The 20,509-nt window shown below is 38.8% G+C and overlaps 1 protein-coding gene across 6 annotated transcripts in view; it reads right to left on the bottom strand.

The window, feature by feature from the left end:
* Positions 1-20,509, bottom strand: part of MCC (MCC regulator of WNT signaling pathway) — a 185,795-nt gene that overhangs the window by 28,257 nt on the left and 137,029 nt on the right. For 5 of the 6 annotated variants that reach the window (XM_071731178.1, XM_071731180.1, XM_071731182.1 and 2 more), the window contains 8 exons: positions 19,277-19,440; positions 15,444-15,650; positions 6,810-6,956; positions 6,446-6,535; positions 5,602-5,750; positions 3,849-3,989; positions 2,496-2,596; positions 362-545 (listed from right to left, as the gene is read on the bottom strand). In XM_071731178.1, coding sequence (XP_071587279.1) covers positions 362-545; positions 2,496-2,596; positions 3,849-3,989; positions 5,602-5,750; positions 6,446-6,535; positions 6,810-6,956; positions 15,444-15,650; positions 19,277-19,440 — 1,183 coding nt within the window. The remainder of the gene's footprint in view (positions 1-361; positions 546-2,495; positions 2,597-3,848; positions 3,990-5,601; positions 5,751-6,445; positions 6,536-6,809; positions 6,957-15,443; positions 15,651-19,276; positions 19,441-20,509) is intronic. The other variant, XM_071731179.1, reaches the window with a different exon arrangement.

Here is a 20,509-nt window from a genome sequence, read left to right as displayed (position 1 = left end):
GTTCTCAGTAGGTCTGTGCTGACTGCATACAATAGATGTGAATAAGAAATACATGCTTTGGGTTGCAATAAATCTGCAAGAAAGTCACTGAAGTAAAACAAACATAATGGTTTTGCCCCGTATGAGGAAGACCAAAGTTCAGAGTCACCCATCTGCAATAAACTCATACAGAAACCTTCTTGGCTGGAGTTACTCAGAGTCTAAGGACAATCAGACCACTGAGGCACAGTGACTTGTAAGTTAAAGCAAAGAAGCCACTCGGCTCAGGTGAGGGAGGCAGTTCAGCAAATACAATACAACATAATTTTTGGGCTGAAAACAAACAAACATTTGAGCATTAAGCCAGATGAACAGCACTTACCTGGTGTGACTGTTGGATGACAAGCTTTCCCAGGGCTGCACACTGCAGCCAGTGATTGCGTAGGCTCCCCCGCAGCTCCCATCTAGTTTCATCAGCAAGGCTTTTGCTGCATTCTCGGCTGTCTTTCTGCAGTCATGGGCTCTCTTAAGCATCTGGGTGATGTTTTCATCACCTACCTGGTCCCCTAGTTTTCAAGCAAACAATCTGTTTCAGAGCTTTGGAGAGGCTAAGGCAAGAAAATGCTTCTTATGTGTTCTCAGTTCTAAGACAAGGACAATATATTTCCAACCTGCAATGTAAAAGCAACTTCTCTTCTGCTTGAACACTGGTGGTGACTAAACTACTGGCCACCCTCCTGGCCATAAGCTCCAGGTACTTATTGCTGGGTACGTGTCTTAACTGATGCTCTATTTTAGCTAGCTTGCCTGCTTGTAGGGTGTGCACTGTGCACTAGGATTAGGCTAGGATACTCAAATTAGTAATATACTGGAAAAGCCTAGATTACAACTCTTACTCAAATTAATGACGTGGTCATTTCCTGTGTTTTCTCTCACAAGCACCTTTACCTCGACTAATGGTTTGCCAGAACACCTCCTTACAGGTTACCCTTCCAGCTGGAAGAATTGCCTTCCTGTTTGGAAGCAGCCTTTCAGAGTTTACAAACCTAACAACCAAAAGAACCAACCAACAACAAACCAAAAGAAAACCAACACTAGTGTTTATTAATTTGCTGTAACTTTTAGTGATTATGTAGCATCTATGCAGCTGGTCAGCCCTACCTTCAGAGGATCAGGACAGAAACGCCCACTGTCAGTATTATTATAGTCCAAACTTCAGCTGAGTGAAGTCATTAAAGTAAGGCATTTTAGTAGCTACACTGAAAGTCTTAACCAAACTACAATATTTTACCAAATACTATGCAGAGATGTCAGAGAGTATAAAAAGCCCTTCCAGCTTGTGCTACGTCAGATTTTAATTTCATGCTTATTTGAGTCAAAGACCACTTACCCCATACTTCACCCTTGCTAGATGAAGTGCACGCTCTAGAAATAACATCAATGTGGAAGAAAGGAAGGGAAAGAGTTCTGTTCAGAGCAGCTGGATATGCTCAGCTCCAATTTGTGCAGAAGCATCTCCCATGAATTCTCCTCCCACAGATTTGATAATAAACTTGACTGATCTTCAAACCAAGAATCTTCTATTTCACGTAGGTGTTTTAATCAAATTTCACAGAAAAATAAAGGTACGTGGACCAAACACAACTTCCTACAAGCTATGTTATGTAACGGGAAATTTGCACTATTTTTATTGGGCTGCAACTGATAACACCACAATTAAAAGCTGTAGGCAGACGCATATAAAAACTAAACTACACTCTTTCAGAAAATGGATGCAAGATGAAACCCTATGCAAACCCAAAGTATTTCTCCCTTTATACTGCCTTCATGAATAGAAAATCTCATTCCACTATATGGCAGTGTGTTAAAAAATACCACCCCCTAGCCACAAGATAAACTATACACAAAATAAGAAAACCCCAGAACTCACAGGCTTATATCCCCAACAACACAGCAAAACATAAGACAGATTTTTTTTAAATTTCAGAGGAAAGGCAAAATGAGGGGAGAAAAACAAGAGTGATTTTTTTTCCCTTCGTTTTGGTAACTACTCCATGATACCGGTGTATTATCTTAATTTTTTTAAATTATTACCATTTTTTGGTAGACTGTTCCCAGCATCTGGGGAAGTCAATGTTGCTGGTTCAAACAAAATCTGTACTTGCAGTTATCACAGCTGCATCGCCCTAAGCCATATATGCCCATGAGTATTGTTTAGTATCTCTACTCTGTATAACTGCATGGCTGTGGCAGCCTCACCACTGCCAGCACAGGCATCACCTTGTGACAGTAAATGTAGTTTAATTTAAATTGCTGGTGAACTTTATGATTTCATGGTAGTTCCATGTTTTTTTTCCTCCTACTCTTTTGGTGTGTGCAATTATTTAGTTAGTTAAAAACAAGAAAAGTCCAGAGAGCATTCTTAAGTGATGGGTCATAGATGATTCACTGTTACAACTAACTAATGCTAACTGACAAAAAAAAAATTTAAATGAAGTTATGCATTGACGTCTTACCAACAGAACCAACACCTGCAGCTCTGAACTGCCCAAGAATGAGACTCTGTTCACTTTCTGCCAATGCCAACAGCAGCTCATATGCCTCTATGCACTGTTCACTGAAAGAGAAAACAAGCCATAGAAAACAAAAATCTCACAAAATAGGTCGGCAATTCAGAGTGGAAGAATACCTACAAAAGCAACAAAAAGTAGGTAGCTGATGAACTGCATGGTTCCCTACTACTTGTCTAGCAGCAAGGGTATTAAACAACGTAACACACACAACCTCTATCACAGTCAACAGCCTCTCATTTCTGATGGTCACAGGTTGGCCACAAGGAATTAAAGAAGCTAAAGGGAATAATCTGATGTGAAAAGAGCTCCAAAAGTATGCTTGAAAACCAGCAATACAAATGGTGGTTAACACGATGCCTTTGAAATATTTATTTGTCATTCTTTACAAAATACAGTATTTGATACTCTATTATGTAACTATACTAATAAAGTAGTAAGAAGGGGAGGAAAGGGAAAGGGGGAAACATGGGGGAGACAAGGAGAAGAAAAGGAAAAAAGGTAAAAAAAAAGAAATAAATTGAAAAGAAGGATAAAGAAAGGAGACATAACTTGCCGTTTTGTCCTGGATGCAAGATATTCTTCCTTAGAACATAACAGATCTAAATACAGTTGTGAGTCACTTATTCCTGTTGCATTCTTACATTTTTAAAAATATAGACGTTAATATACCTATTTGCAATTTACATTTCCTTGTAATTTGCTCAAGGCTAATAGTAATAGAATACATTATTTAAAAGGCACACATTTTGTCTTCAAACCAGAACTGCCTGTTCCAAATTAGCTGCAGCTGAAGGAGTTAAATGTATCTCTTTAGATATAGTACAAAGCAATTATTTTAAGCTAAATAGCAAGCAATTAATCCACAATTACAACTGAGGGAATACAAAATTGCTCTGGATTATGTGGAGTACAATAGTGCTTTTTGGTCCACTGGCCTTGTAAAAGGTGCCAGCCTAACAGAAGAAAGTTGTATCTTAAGACGAGACAGAGCAGAGACAGTTCAATCCTAAATACAACCCCCAGCTGTTATTTCAGTACTTAAAAACAAAAAGGTAAATCTATGTATTTCTATTAGGGGAAGTTCACTACAGCTGGTGAACTAGGGTTGAAAGACACTTGCATTAACAAGTTCAGTTCTGTAGTTTGTCGAGTAGCTTAAGCAAAGAATCATTTTTTTCAGGAAGGAAAAAAAAAACCCCATTATTATTATGGCACACTAGTAATTTTATTCTCAAAGGTTTTTATCAAGTCTCCCTCTTTTTCTGGCTGAGACACATTCTGTGTGTGGCTACATACCTGTACTGCAGTGCAAGCCTGAGGGCTGTGGCATTGGACTCATACTTCCCAACAAGCATGCTCATCCTCTCAGCATTGCTCTTGCACTCCTCCAGTGTTATAGTCAGCAAGTCATTCTGGGATTTCAGGTGCTCGATACGGCTGTACAAAAGGAATTATTTTGCAACCTTCAAGCTTAGCTTGCAGACACTGCCCTGAAAACTCTAGAACAATCATTATTTAAAACAACAAATACGACTTCGCCTATACAATATTTTTAATGAAGATGGTGAGATTTTTCTGTTCTTTGTTCCACACCAGGAACCAAGAGGTAGTAATTTCTTTTAGGATTGCCTCTACTTCTTCTCCTCTCCTTCCCATAAACTGTAATCATAATACTGTGCAATAGCAGCAAGCAGAAAGCTTATTTCGTAAGAACAAGACTGTGTAGGACAGACTCATATTAACCTTTTGCTTAATTTTTCTGCTCCCATTCCTCATTTCTTGCTGCCACATTTGCTTCTTGTCTTAAATGGCTTATTCATTAGTGCAGTATGCATGTGGGGTGTGTGTGTGCAAGGATCATGCAGCTGCATAAATGCCCCCTTTCTTTGGAACATGCAAAAGAAACATTTTACTTGAAGCTGTATTTTTGGTTGTGATTAGAAAGGTAACTTCCAAAATACAAATGAAGTTTCTATGAGGCAATGAAATCTCAAAAAAATCGGCAATAGAGAAAGAGAAGCTCATATCAAAACTTAACTGTAATATTTTTCTCAATGAGGCAAATTCTGAATTTCAAAATGAGGCTTTACAGTATCAGCATTCAGAATATCACTGCTCATGACTGCACTACATGACAATGTACTACACCTAATTGTGAGTTAGACATATATCAAAATCAGACAGATTATTTCAAAATTTGCACTGCTAGCTAATGAAGGAATCAGTGTCAATCAGATCTCTAAAATCACTGATTTCTTAAAAAACAGCCCTGACCTTTCTCATTGCTAGAAATCTCAGATGCTTCACCTCCTAAATCTTTGTCACCTCCTTTAATTTTGTCTGTGATACATGTTGTCTGAGCAAAATTGTGCAGTGCAGAGAAAAAAGAGAAAAAATAAAAGAAAGAAAAAAAAAGAGATATTGTACTAAATTTCAGACAGCCATGAGGAATAGTACTTGGAATGCACCACGCTGAGACACAATTCTGCAATCCTGATCCACAGTTTTGATGTATTTTTTTGCCAAAGAGGACAGAAAATGTTGATTTTTCATAGAGCTTATTAAGGATAACACTAAAAGTATTTTAACTGCAACTAGAAACCTGAAATCTCTCTTCTGCAGACAAAAGTCTGTTTACTGCAATATATGCCACAACACACAATACATCAGTACACTAATTGATACAGCTAATTCTATAATTCTCTTTCTTCAGGGCAAACCAAAGCAAGTTAATTCCAGAATGATGTAGTTAAGTTATGGGAATCCTTATTTTCAGCAGTGATGTGTGTTATTAAAGAAAAATGCTATGTCTACTTGGTCAGTCATAGAGAAGGACACCCTACTGGGTGAATTGTCACTGGCGCATACAATGCATGAGCTAATAATGCATGACCAAACAAGCTGTCACACTAATGGAAAGAATCCTTAGCATATGATTGAATCTTCTCTTCATCAGCTACAATCCATATTTGTCTAGAATGTTCAGAAAGGATAAAAAAGTAGCTAACAGCAGGTAACACATCTGAGTATGCATAACTTTTCACTTTACCTATTTAATCTCTCTGTCTCCACTTCAAACTCTCGGATTTTACTTTCTGAGATAGCAGATCCATGTGAATAAAGAGTCTGGAAGATTTCCTGGATGTTTGAGCAGTCTTGGAGGGAGTGTGCCAAATGTTCAGCCACAGTGCTAGACACCTGCCACAGGGTAGTTAATAGATCAATGTGAACAGATAACCACTGGATTCCTCCCACAGGCATTCTGAGCTGAGAGCTGCGTTTGCTTGCATGCAGTCATTTCAAGGCATTCATTATTCCATTTTTACTATGAGTTTTACACAAAACAGAATATTTACACATCTCCACATTAAGAAGATATTTTGGTTAAAAATTCTGCTAACCAAAGGCTATTTCATCATACATTAAAGAAACCCCTAATATACAAGTTATTTACATGCTTGAAAGCTTAGCAAAAGGCCAGAGCTGAGTTCTTCAGTGAAACAAATATTAACAGACAGCAACAACAGTGTTATGTATCTACATTGGCATTATAAAGCAGAACTCAGTTTTCTGTTAATTTACTACTTTACTCAGTAAAGTAGTGAAGTGCAACTGAACAGTCTTTTCTTAAAGGAGAAAGGATTTTGAAGGAACTGACTACAAAATTACCCTCTTCAAGTCACTTAAAGAATGATTTCTAGCCACCAGTTATGGGAAAATGAGAACTTAATACTGGGTGAAATATTCTCTGCTGTAACATTTTTCTCAAAATAACTTTTAAGGTATTTTCAGTTAGCTCATATATTAATCCAGTATGAAAACAATGCTTCTTTTAATTGAACACGGGTCATCTTCAGAAAGTACCATGCATGCACATAATTATTAGTCCTTACCCCTATGCTGCTGATTTCTGATCCTAAGACAGGTCTATCAGATGATGAAGACTCTGATCTTGTCTTTGACAACTTCACTCTCTCAGCAATCTGTAAGTCAGAATGCTGCACAGGTTACACACGAACCACAGTCCAGAAAGATTACACAAAATGCCTTTGTTCACTGGCTACACTTGCAAACCTGAAGTCAACTGCTGTAAATTTGACACCGAGAGAACTGCAACCACTAGAGCTAAACTGTTTTCTGCAGCTCAAGTTCATGGGCCTGGTTAAGACCCCAGAAAACTCTGGACAGCAGCTGTGCAAACTCAAGGCTGCTTTGCACAGACAGTGAGAAGCTTCACGGCAACACAGGGTAGCTCACCTTGGCTATGGGAATGTCATTGCTGCTGCTGCTTGTGCTCAGCTCTCCGGTGCTGGGGTTAATGGGTCGATTGGCAGAAGTCAGACGATTTGGGCTGGATGGGCCTGTTGCCTGAACACTCTGCAAACGTGTCTGTAGTTCACGAACCTACAAAAAAAACCCCCATCATATTGTTTTATGCACTTTTACAGTTCAAATAGTTTGGCAATTTTCTCATCGCCTCGCCCTGCCTGATTTCACCAGCCTTGAACAAAAGTTGTATTTTGTTCCATTGCAGTGGCCACAGAGTTTTCGTGTGGGGAACAGATTAATACAACTTGTTTTAAAATTCCATTCCTGCCAGTTTTTTAAACTATTTGCAATGTGGAAATGTGAAAATGTAATACTGTAGAGCAATTGCTTGTTTCACATCACCCCTTCAGTGCAGCTGTAGGATAGGTATAGAAATCTCTCTGCGGTGAAGCTAATTCCTCAGTCTAAAATTACGATGTCTAAACAAATCAAATGAAGGTTCTGCTGCTAATGGAAACTGTTGAAAAAACTCAACATAAATACATCACATAAATATGTCATATTTAAGTCAAAGAAACTAAAACATTAATCATGCTTTCAAAACTACAGTTAAGTAAAGCTACCACATGGTGAGTAACATACAGACAAGAAAATATCAGCAAAGTACACAACCAACAGTCTGCATAAGCTCTCTGTAAAACTGACATCAAAAGATTTCCAGCGCTAAAGAAAAAAAAAAATTATGCACGAGTCAAATTATAGTTGAGCTAAAGAATATTATGTTTATCTTGAAATAATTAATAAACAAAAACGGAATAGTCTGCTTAACTCAACAATTGTGTTACAGGGTAAAGCGACAGAGCTCATTTTTTCCACAGAATCTCAGTGTGAGATGCGAGAAGGGGGAGGAAACCATCTGAAATTTCCCTGAATATAGGAGGTTTACTTAAATACCAAGCTTCTATGCTGATTTTCTTGGAAAAGTCTGTCTGTAGAACAGAACTGGTGAAATTTTACCTTAAGTCCAGTGAAGTAACAATTCAGTCCATTTGATACCTGCCTGTAACATGAGATGCAAAACTGACCCCTATCCTCTTAACTAAGGTGGCTTTATATCAAAGAAACACATTTAGACAAAGAACTGATTAAGCAAGTTCAAACTCCTTAGTCAAAAACTATTGAAATTTTAGTTTGCATTAAAGTTTAGGCTTTCTTCACCTATAAGCTCACTAAGTACACAGCCAGTCCTTTAGCAATCTCTGCCTCAAGAAAGTGGCAGTCATCATGTTCTCTGAAAAGCATATACGGATACCTTGAAACTACTGCACTGTGGAAAGAGTTCAATCTTGAACTCCAGTTATGAAAGCAGTATCTTATGCCTCCTGTGACTCCTACAAGTCTGCTTCTACTTCTTTGAAGAGTATCCCTGCCTCTTCTCCAGTTGTATGCAAACTGAAGGTCAGGTTGCCTGAGGACTTATTGTCAAAATAACAGAATTTTTAGGCATGCAAAGATTACAAAGAAAGAAAAAAAACCCCTATGCGTTTTACATAAACATTTCTGGTTTACATAGCAAAAAGATTGCATGCTACTAATAAAAAGCTGTAGGTGCCAACAGTAAGAGCACATGAAAGCTAACTTCCCTGGTCAGTCATGAAGGAAGTGCTACACCTTGAACAAAACTAACCCAATCAACACTGCTGGTCTCTCTGTCAATAACAACAACAACAAAAAGTTAAAAGCACACAAAACCTCAAATCTCCAATGTTTAAAGTACCTGGAAAATGGATATAGGTGCTTGCCCCAGAATTATACATCTTAACTGTAATTATATTACGAAGTTAACTGAGTGTCCATTGTGCCTATATTAGGCCACAAATCAGAGTCTATAAAGCGCCCATTGGTAGAATGTATCTTCCCCATACTTGCAGCTGAGCTCTCCTTTGTTCATACAGACATATATAATTTCAGCAGGGGTACAGCTGCACTAATGCAAACCTTAAGGACAGAAGTGCTCCACTGATGCAAACCAATTATTTCAGCCTGCTGATATGCATAAAACTGAAATAAACCGTTGTATGCATGTTTTTGCTTGAAGATGTGGGATTCCAGTGTAGATAGGATTAATACTGTGGCATCAACACTGGAAAAAAAAAAGCAACTCCAAACTTCACTAACTCTGTGTCACATTTAATACTAATTCTTTTAACCCACACTGTTTCAGACTAAATTCCCCAAGTGCTTAAGCTACAGCATTGTTTAAAAGCAAACAAACAGGAAAAGCACATGTATTCCTCACAAAATCAAGTCCCTGCCTCAACATCTGACTTAAAATTTGCTACAATTTGCACCCATGGCCAGAAGCTAACCCTAGAAGACTTCAGTCCAAAAGCAAGTAACACTATACATTCAAGGGTAACTAGAAAACAGAGCTAAAGTTGTTTAAAACGTTAAGCATTCATGGCCTCCAAAGTTTAAAACCACTTTATGTAAGGAACACAGTACATAAAAGTTCGGTGTGGATACACTTCCCTCAGTCTATGTTTTATTACTGAGCAGTGACTATTGGCCACGATTACAAAGCCCATTATTACAGACCTGTAAAAGCACATTAGCAACAGAAAGAAAACACATCTAAGATTGTAGGCAGTCAAGGCTTTGCTCAGGAGAGCACTTATAAAAGAAAACTCAGAGCACAGCAGTTACCAATCTATGCAAGTCACTGCTTTAATACTGTTATCACAGAAGCAACTACAACTTAAAGAGCGTGTTCTTGCTTCTTGATGTATTTACTGATTCAGGCCTTCATTTGAGAAATTATATGCTGAGTTAATTGCTACAAATAACTGCACCAACCCTAGCAATGCTGATGGTTGTTTGGAGCAGGATAACAGGGAAAGTTTGTCTGACCAGTAAAATCACTGATCTCACAGTTCATACATTCACTGAGCCTGATGCTGACAACTGGACTGCAAACCCACCAGACTGCCCATATAACCATCAATCTAAGAAACATGCTTTTACTCTTTGTCTTTTACACATGCACACTGAAAACTACATGATTTGTTACCATATCACAAACAAAAAAACAGCTAAAAACTGCCTGATGATTTCTGTCACTGATTTCCACATTAAAAGGACACCTGCTGCTTTTATTTCTAAACCAGACGCAAATAAAGGGCATGCTTATGATTCTTTTTGTTCTACCCTACTTGTGACCTGTTTCATCATGCAGGATCTTTGAATTTTAGTATCACTTCAATTTCTTTCTTCTGTTATACAGAGGAAGAAGATGAAGTACAACAAGCCACGGGAAGTGAACATACCTCACTCACTTTTCTAATTTACTCATGCATACTGCAAATCTGCAGAGGGGAAGAAGGAAAATGAAATACCAATGTGACAATTCAGGCTGCTCTGGTGAGGGCCTTTCCCAGCCTAAAGCTTCTCTAACCTCTCAGTCAGGTCTCATGGTGACTATTTTCAGCCAGATAATTTTCAGGCCCTCTTAACTCATGAATGCCAGAACAAAAAGTCTGATTTCCTACAGGTTGTCTGTTGTAGTTGACTGACCATCTTAAAGAAGTTTTTTCCAGTATGTCTAAGGTCTATCTCCTCAAAGAATTCCCTGAAGGTTAAAGAGCTTAGACCTGCACTCATTAGTTCAAAGTAGACATTTACAGAATCTCTCTCCTCTGCAAAGATGTCTGCTTTCAAGAAATATGTAAGAAGTTAACAGTCACTAGGAGCACTACTCCTCTCCTGAAAACATGTGTGCATGCGAACAGCTTTTTTCAGTAGCAGGAGATGCTGCAGTGCACTGGGTGATACCATACGTTACCAAAAAAAAAAAACCAAAAAAAAACTTCTCTGCTTTTGACGTCTTTCAGACAAAGTCCCTCATGCACTGCTCCATGTCTGGAAGATCTGGGTGCTGAACCTCTCTAAAGGATGCAAAGCAACAAAAACAAAGGATGTGGCAGGATGTGGCATGGAAGGTGAAGCAGTGGATTCCTTAAAAGTTCTGAGCACAGCTGAAATATTCTGATCCGGGGGCAGTGTAAAAAAACAGTGTAAAAAACACAAGCAAGGGTAGTAAGCCTGTCTAAGGCTTTTCCTCATTTAATTTCAGATTAATCATGGAGCATGTGCATACTAGCTTGGATACAGAAACAAAGCCCTAGTACATTAACCACTAAGTGGGGATACTGCTGCATAAGCAAATCTCATGTAACTGAAGGACGTGGAGAACAGAAATAGCTTTTGGCTACCTTGGGTTTCTTGTGTATACTGAGAAACAAGGAGACAGAGCAGTTCAAGGATCACTTTAAGCTGTGCAAGATGCTAATAATCTCTAAAGGCCCATACCATATCAGTGTTCTCTAGGAATCCAGAGCAATACCTTCTGATTCCAACACAAATTATGCCAAAACCCGGACAGCTACAGCTCCTTGAGCCAGCTTTTTGTCACTGGAGAACACTCCTTCTGTGCTTTGGGTACGTTTCAACTCCGCACAAGAGAAAGGTATTCTGGGAAAGCCTTCATGCTAAAATGAAATTTCTTGGATCAAGGGCAACCTGGAGAGCTGGAGAGATTCCTGACTAAAATGGAAATTTTTTTACTTGTCTGTAGGTTGTATTTTCAGTAAGGTCTTAAGTTGATGATAGCTAAGCTAAAATACTACATGAGGTTTTGTTCCACTCAGTTTGCTGAATTCAGATGAGTCTGGAGCAGGTACAGAATAATACTCACAACTAAAAGCCTTTGATTACATGAGCAAGTTGACATATATATGGCTTATGGACCTAACAGACTGAACAGATTTCCAGAGCTGGAACTGCCTTCTCACTTTAGCCTTGGTTCTTCAGAAAAGCCACAGGGAAGCCTGAACACTGTCCCCCCCTCTCACTGCCTCTTATGCCCGTGGGCTGCCTGGGACCCTGCTCAGGCACTACCCAGCTGGCAACTTTAATAGAGAGTAACTAAAAAAACCCAGCCTTTACTTTGCAGTAATGATGGAGTTTATATGCTGTATCAGCGCTGCTCATCTGAATCCCTTGATGGATACAAGAGATTTTGTAACATACAAACCTACTTTCTCTACTACCATTTAAGCCTGTTATTACAAAAAGCAGTTGCAAATAATAATGACCTGATGTTGACCTTATTCACATGCAGTAACAATATTAATTCCACGAACTGGTACAGAAGTTCCCCAGCATAATATCTGTATTACTGGAGTCAGGATAATGATCAGCTATGTGCAAGCAGTTTCTTGGGCCCAGACTTTTAAGCAGATTTTATTTTTAAAATGGCAATATCATAGAGAGGTAAAATAAACCCCAAGTTATGAAATTAGCTGCTACACTGCAGGCACCCTACAGAAGTAAATGATTACCTCATTTACTAATGACCCATGAGAAACAAACTCTATATGTATGTTTTTTCTTAGCTTCTGTTCTAGAAGGCAGGTCAATCTGTTAACTGAGCACAGTAAATGCCTAATTAAATTAAATCTCCAACAAGCCTCAGAAAAATGTATTGAAAGCACTCTGCTTGATTACAGACATTGGTTTGAAGTAACAGACCTATTGATCTGCTCAACTTCAAGTTTTTTCGCTTCACCCAATTCAATTTGAGAAGAACAATAACTAAATTTTAGTTGGATATCCTTTCCCACTTTCCAGGGAAATACTCTGTAGTGACTGAGCTCAAGTGGCATGCAGAAAGTTATTTAATAGGTCAAGAAAAACATTTATTTTGTTGCAACTATTGACACAAAGTTACATTAAAACCACAAACAGTTTCCAGTACAACAATTACATGATATTGATGACAGGGTCATATACCCTGAACAAACTTCTCTGGTGTGGGCAGTAAACCAGTTGCTCTGCAAATTCAGATGATATTAAAAACTGTACTTCAGTAAAGTCCTTTATAGATGCAAACTAAATGAGAACAACTAGAAAAACAAACAAACAAACAAACAAACCCAAACCTTCCATCTGTGCCCAAATACAGAGGTTATTTTATTTTGCTATGCTCTTTACCAACCCAACTTTAATACTTGGTCTACTGGGCAAGGCATCTATCCAGTCCATCCAAGAAGAATGTCCTTAATTAAAGAAGAACAAGCATCTAAACTGGCTTGCTGTAAATGAAAGACAGTTCACAGTCTTTACAGAGCAATTCAAGGGTTACCCTCCCAGGGTCAGTAAGTACTGACACAATTCAGGTCAGTAACATCCCACTGCTGCTATCATCTGCCAATTGCCCTGGCTACTCACACGAAATGAATTGATGACCTCAGAGATGCTTTGATAACAGAGCCATCAATAACACATGCAGCATCCCTGCTAACAGCTCCAGCTGGCTTTAGCAACCACTAGCTCAGCATGGATCACACGCTGTCCTCACACTCCTGGATCCTGCCTGCACTAAGGAAATGGAGAAATATTCAGTAATATGGCTCGTACTTGTGTGTCTCCACAAATCCCTGATTTCACTGGGGATTCCAACGCAGACTGGCCACGACAAGCAGTTACATGCATACACAGAAGTAAACAGTATTTCACTCACCACCTAATCCAACCCTCTACTACTCCTGGCAGCCAGACAAGACATGACAATTTTGTGCAGAGATATTTTGCTCGCTCTAGAACTAACACAGTGGTATTAACTGGGCCAATCTTAAGTATGCTTTTTTGCTTTCCTTAGGGTACAAGTCTTAAGGTAACAATCCTGGTTTTAATCGGTATCCCTGAATAGCCAAGCATTTTATTATACAAACATAACTTTAGTATTCTAAAGCTCTGTTTTCAAAGTATTTAGTCAGTAGCCTTACTCCTTACTGTTTCTTCAGATCTATAATCCTCTTGTCTGTTAAGACACCTCACAGTTTGATTTGTGGCCATAATGTAGCCACAAGTGTTTTTTATCAATCTGATTTTGCTTTGGGTTTGTCCTGTCTGAACAGCTGTTAGTTCCCATTCTTACCTTCATTCTCCAGCACTTGTAAAGAGAAAATAAATTCAGCATTTGCTTTGCAAAGTTGAGCAGGTTAAGATGCTCACTTCTCCAACCATGTTTTCTATATTTTTATTTTAGCAATTCCCTTTTCCTGTTTCAAAAGAGGAGCTCCTGTCTGTTTTCAAAAGAGGACCTTAGCATAAATTGTTGTTACCCATCTTTTCAGCACTTTAGACTGCATTACATACATAAATAATTTTCTATTATTTCTATCCTCAAGGACAATTTTTTTTTCTTGTTTGAAAGTCCAATACTGATCTGCATTATCTATAGCATCAACATCTGCATTTGTGCATGCAAATTTCACAAGCACACATTTTGATTCTCTGCCCACTTGTCCCACCCTGCCCCAATCTTTCAGTAATTCACCAGGAGCATAAATGTTCTTTCTGTGTCTCAAGGAATAGAACAGCCTCGGTTGAAGAAGATGTGTCACTACAAAACCAGTCCAAAAACTTCAGGACTGAAAATGACTTACAATTATCGAATCATAGCATTTTCAGGGTTGGAAGGGACCTTTAAGATCATCTGTGCCACCCAGCCTCTGTGCCATGGGCAGGGACACCTCTCACGAGGTTGCTAGTGATGGTATCTAACACGACTAAATTTTACTATGCAAAAGTTGAAGTAGCCTTGTCTTATATGATAGCGATTTCCTGCTCTTCCCTCATTACACACACCTTTTCAGTGCTGAGAGGCTAGAAAGCAAAGGTACTTGTGGCTTGAAATCTGTAGATGGAAGTCTCACACAGTGCAACCTTATGCTAAAATGATACAGTCACTACAGAACAATTTTGTTTTAGAAACACAGTATTTGCATAAAAGGTTGATCTGCTGCTGGCAGGGAAAGAGGAACACTTGGAATAATTTACAAATATACAGCGGTCTGAATTGCCACTCAAACTGAACACAAACCTAAACCTGCCCATTTTAAAACCAAAATTACTTCCTATCTAGCCAAAACTTTGCAGATGTAACAGCAACAAAGTTAACAAATTTTAAAAGTAACACAGAGTACGTTCTCTTGGATCCCTCATCCAAGGAGTTTTTCAGGATTTTTTACTTTGGGCTCCACACAAAGCACAAGGCTTTTATCTGACCTCACAGTATCCTAAAACTTATGCAAGGGAGCAGTACAGGGCTAGGACTACTCACTGTTCTGTTCTGAGAATAATTACCCACTGACAGGAGTCCTGCTCTTTTTCTTTCTCCTAATCACAAATTGAATTCACATCAAAAGCAAGAAAATACTTGTTTACCAGAAAAAAAAAATGCCTCACAGGAAAATTCACTAAATGAACATCTGCTTTCTCTATAGACAAATTACATATGCTTCCTTGGAGATGAGTATCAGGTTTTCTGTTAACACATAATTTCTGACATTGGGTTGTTGTACACCTTGGCTGTTCATCACACACTGGTTTTCAATTATGTTCAGTTTTGTCCTAGTTCTGTAGTTTGTACAGCTCAGCTTTTGAAACAAAAAGCCTTACAACCAGTCCAGGAAGTGAGATTAAAGATAAGCTTATTCTAGGAACAGAACTATGCAGGCAAGGAGGAAAAAGAAGGCATCATGTATGCAGCAGTCTTACCCTTCTGCGCAGTCTGTCCCTTTCTTCACGAATAGCATTCATGGTGGCCTTGGTCCTGTTCAGCTCCTCCTCTTTGCTACACAGCATTGCTGTGAGGCTCTCATTCTCTTCCCGCAAGCCAGCTAGCTCCTTTTCCCATCGAGATCTCTCTTCAGATAGATTTGGATAAAGGTCACGTCCCAGTACACCCTCAATCTCTTCTACGGTCTGCAAAAACACAGCCAAGGACCAGAAAGAAGCAGGACTGAACCAGACTAATGGTACACAGGACAGAAGTGTTACACAGGCAACTGTAGATACACACCCAGCCTTACAACACCATTAGCTTGCTTCTTCCTAAATAGCATACTTCTTTATTTTGTTTGAGAGTTTGACCATTTCATTAAAATATTGCATAATGACCAACACCAAAGCAAATGGAGGTTTTATATGCAAATTATAAATATGACATTCATGAGTGACGGCAATCCCAGCAGTTTCATCCCAGAAAGAAATTAATGACATGAGTGAGCACTGTGCTTGCTGTTTCCCTGCTTGAGTAAGAGGCAGAAAGTAGCAGCCTGTGCATATGCATGGCATGGGGCCTCTCCTAGTTCTAGACCAGCTCTAAAAAAGGGAAAGTTAAAGAGTGGGATGGTAGAAAAAAGAGGACTCTTCTTTCCCATGTCCCTGAGCATGTTCCTTCCTACAGGTGACAGAGAGACAGAAGAAAGAAAGAAAATTGGCCTTGGCTTACACTGTATCTGAAAATATTATAGTCTTTCTATTGTCTAAAAGGATGAATTCAAGGATGAGTTCAAGTTCTGAATAAGCATAGGGCATTAATGTCACAATGTGAAGAAAGACTCTGTAATGGCTGGAGCATTCATTCATGATGATGCCAGCTTTATTTTAAACAGTGCTGTTTCTTCACCCCTCTCATACCAAGATTTTCCTTCTTCTTCCTTAATCCCTGTGCCCCTAGTGTTGCTATTTTGTCAACTTCTCCTTTTCTAATGACTCTTCTTCTCAGAGCACTACTAGGGGTCATAAGCCTGGAGCAACCGTGAGAGAAAAAGGACTGTCATGAGTGGCTCACCACAGCACAGAAGTTTCTTCAGACAGTGAGGCTGCTGCTGGTTCCCCAGATTCCATGCTACCATCTGGCCAAGTGCAAGGTTCAGGCAGCAGGCAGTGATGGCAGCAGCATGGGTCTCACAGCAGCACTACAGGATGCCCTACAGTCCTCAACAAAGCCGAGGGACCTTTCTATTGCTTCTATGCTTCTTCATGTTGACATGAGCCATATCTTATTGCTGAGTACACTAACAATTCTCCATTCTTACCACCAATGTGCAGCATCCTCTATGGATAATAAAGCATAAATATTGTGCATGCATATATATACCTATGTAAACCACTAGGCTTGCTTATTTTTCTTCAAAGCGGTCTTAAAGAGTAGTTTTATCCAGCATGATGATGCACAGCAAATAAATTCAGATAAAATTTCATGGGTTATAGGATTGAATTACAATGTAAAATTCTACCCATGACTATTAAACAGAGATATCACCTTCATATCAGGAAGTTCCTAAACCCACCTTGCTAAAAGCATTCATGGAGGAGGGAGGACATACTATGCATGTCCTTTTTGATACAGTCTTTCTATTTGCAAATGCCACTTACGGTCCAACACAGTTCAGCTGCTCTCACATTTCAAATGATTCATGTTTGAAAATATTTACATGTTTTTTTTAATCAATGGAGTTTTAGAGGTGTCTGCTACTGATGGTGATTTACTCTTCAAATGATACAAAGTATTACCTAGCCAACTCTGTGAAGATTTTCTTAAACGAAGGACAGTTTTTTAACTTTTCAGTTTATCAGACAATCTGACAAATCTCATTTCATGGTCTTTTCATTCTTTGTGGGACTGAAACAAATGGGCTAGCTAAGGTCATACAGCTTGTATAAAAGAAGCAATAAAAAGAATTAACAGCAAAGGCATTAAAAGAAACCCAGTGAAATGCAATCATCAAAGCAGAAGGATTCAAAACATTTAAAAGCAGTAGCACATTGGTGAAGAAAAAAACCCAAGAGAGAAAACAAGAGAGACACAGTATTTCAGATTTCCATTCATGATTCTACTTGTTTTAAAAATCCCTTCAGTTCTCTATCTGAGAAAGATAAAGAACTGGAAAGGAGAAATGACCTGCAGCCATGGGTACAGTTGTGGAAAAGGTCTCTATATGTAGGCTTTGCGATACTAAACACATTGGTGACACACTTCCCCAGCACATAATCAGAGCATATCAGAAACTGGTTTCTGTCTTCCTGAACAGTTAATAACCTTTGCATGCTAACATATGCCAAACACAAACACACCTAGGCTCTACAGCACAGGCAGAGGGGAAAAGCTTTGCCAAAAAATGGTGATGCATGTAGAGATCACATGAAAATAAAAGGCCTGCGCTTTGGACCAGGAAGAAGCTGCTGACAGTTACTTGTTGTTATAGTATTATTGTATACTGATATCTTATACTAAAAATCTGTAGCATATAAATATAATAAAGTATATATTATATCACATCACATATCATATTATGTATTATTATAACATTATAGTATTATTATATTGCCATTATCCTATAAATTTTAGTTAATTTGAATCAACAGTAAGTAATGGTATTAAAATAAAAAGTTTGTGAATTAAGATCATGTCAGCTATTTTGACATTTTGTTGAGTCCAACTCCTGCAGAAGTTTTTATCTCATCTCTCTTCAGAGACCCATGTGGCCCTCATACAGGCCAACCTGTACCTGGTTCCAAGTACCCCCAGTCACTCTCTTGGCGAACGCTGACTTCAAAGAACACTTAGCACTAAAGCTCCAGACAATACATTCAAAGTATTTATCCTAATCCTCCAAGACTCTCAACAAACTACTTTAAGACCATTTCCAAGAGACCCAGGAGTCAGTCTATGATTCTCCCTCTCAAATACACCCTTCAAACTCCTACTCAGCATTCATTTTTTTATAGGCCTTATATTCCTCAGGCACTACCAGTGACAGGTAGGACCTTTCCCAGTAATATGCTAAAGTGTATCAAATCCATTTAAAGGTGTTTAGGATGGTCACAGACCTCCCCACTTCTAGACCAAACTGATGTCTTTCCATCTGACACAAAAAATTTGTTCAGTTCTTTCCTTGTACACAGTAAGATACTTTATGGTTCCCTTGCTTTCAGGTTCTAAAGTGCAATCCCTTCATTATACATGCTATCAGACAACCCTATTCTTGTTCTGCTACATGCACAATAAAACCAAGACATGCAAGTATCCATTGAATTATTTGTTCCTGTGTCTGGCTTGTCATTAGAATTGATATACCACACATACCTTTGTGTTGAACACTAGCTTTGTATTTAAGACAGCAAAGTAAGAACTTGTACATAATTTATAGTATTTTATCTTCAAATTTCAACAAGTGTAAGATATTGTTTTCAGTTACCAGTCAATGACTAGCTGTTGGGAAAATGACAACTTGTCTGCTGGACAACCTTCAGAAAATAAATAACTGCTGAGTGTCCCTTTTCTCTTATCTCTGAATGAGCCTAAGATAGACAAATTTCTGACTTGAGATCAAAAGTCCCTAAGTAGCTCCTTCTGTGCCTTGGAGAACTCAGTGTGAAACAGGCTTACCCAGCACATGCTGTGAGCTGGACTTGATTTCTGTGAAGCACTTTGAAGCACTGTGAAGCACTTACCTTTGGAAGTAAAGTGCTATCACTATGGAGTGTGAACAGGTGTCTCAAGCAATGTATACACTGGATTTAGAGCTTCATGTTGCAGTTACCTTAATGGCTAAATCACAATGTTCGCTGGCAGTAGTGAGCTGCTCAATATGTCTGTCCACTTCTGCTACTGATAAACTGCAGCTGCTTTTCTTTCTCCCGCAGACAACATTTTCCAGACCTGTCAGCACTCTTTGCAGTTCTGAATTCAAGTCACTACCGTTATCTAAAAGAAAACAAAATAAATAATGCAACAATTAGTGACTCAGTATAAAAACAAACTCTGACCCAGGAAGTGCCTGTTGCAGAGCAGCTAGGACTGATACTGTTCAAGGAATGTCCTTGCAATCTGCTACTTTTTCCTTACCAACTGATGGGCTTAAATACCATAAACACTGAACCATCAACTGAAATCACAAATTACCTCCCGTCTCATAAATAACACTCTCCTTACTAATCTGAATACTTTCTTCAAAAACTTCTCTTTCTGAAGAACAACATTGTAAGGCACCACATGTCCACATGCCATTTTTTCTTTTGTTATTCTTTTTGCCAATCAAGGCCTATTATCCTGATATAATTACCCTGAAAGGTGTTTGTAAATGTAACTTTTTTCTGCCTAGTACATTTATTGCCATTATGACTTTATGTTTTTCAGAGAAATCTTTGTGGTTGTACTTTGGCATTGCCTGATTTTAAAAATCCTGTTATTTACAGATATTATCCCTACTGCCCATCTTAGAACCTGTGTTTCATTTTTATAGCTATTTCTTCTTCAAATGAAACTGCAGAATATTCAGGGACCATAATAGCACACTTTGTTCTTTGCTATGTTCCATACTGCAACCGTAAGAGCAGATTATGAGTGGCTATTTTAGTAACAAAATGGGGCAGAAAATCACTTCATTTTCTGTCTTTTGGCGAAACACTGCCGGTGGCCAGGCAATGCCACAGTGTCCTTGATTTCTGTGAAAACAAGTGGGTCTTAGTACCTTCACAACTAATTTTCATTTTCCTTAAGCTCGCATCTGGCAACAGGCAGTGGGAGTTCCTAAGGCAGACTTCACCCTTGTGCTGTCCCTTGTGTGTGCTAGTTAGTATTTCTGGCTTACTAGTCAAGCTGCACTAACTAGCAACTGTACAGCACATAGTTGGTGCACAATACCACAGCAGTTCCATACATTACTAAGAACAGTGGCAGGCATTCCTGCCAGAGGGCTTTATTTCTACACTACTGCTGTAAGCATTTCACCACGGCCAGAATCCCCAGGCAGCCATGTAGCTGTGGTCCCTAT

The sequence above is a fragment of the Heliangelus exortis genome, chromosome Z (assembly GCF_036169615.1).
Source record: "Heliangelus exortis chromosome Z, bHelExo1.hap1, whole genome shotgun sequence".
NCBI classification, from domain to species: Eukaryota; Metazoa; Chordata; class Aves; order Apodiformes; family Trochilidae; genus Heliangelus; species Heliangelus exortis.
This window is presented reverse-complemented; position numbering and strand designations above follow the sequence as displayed.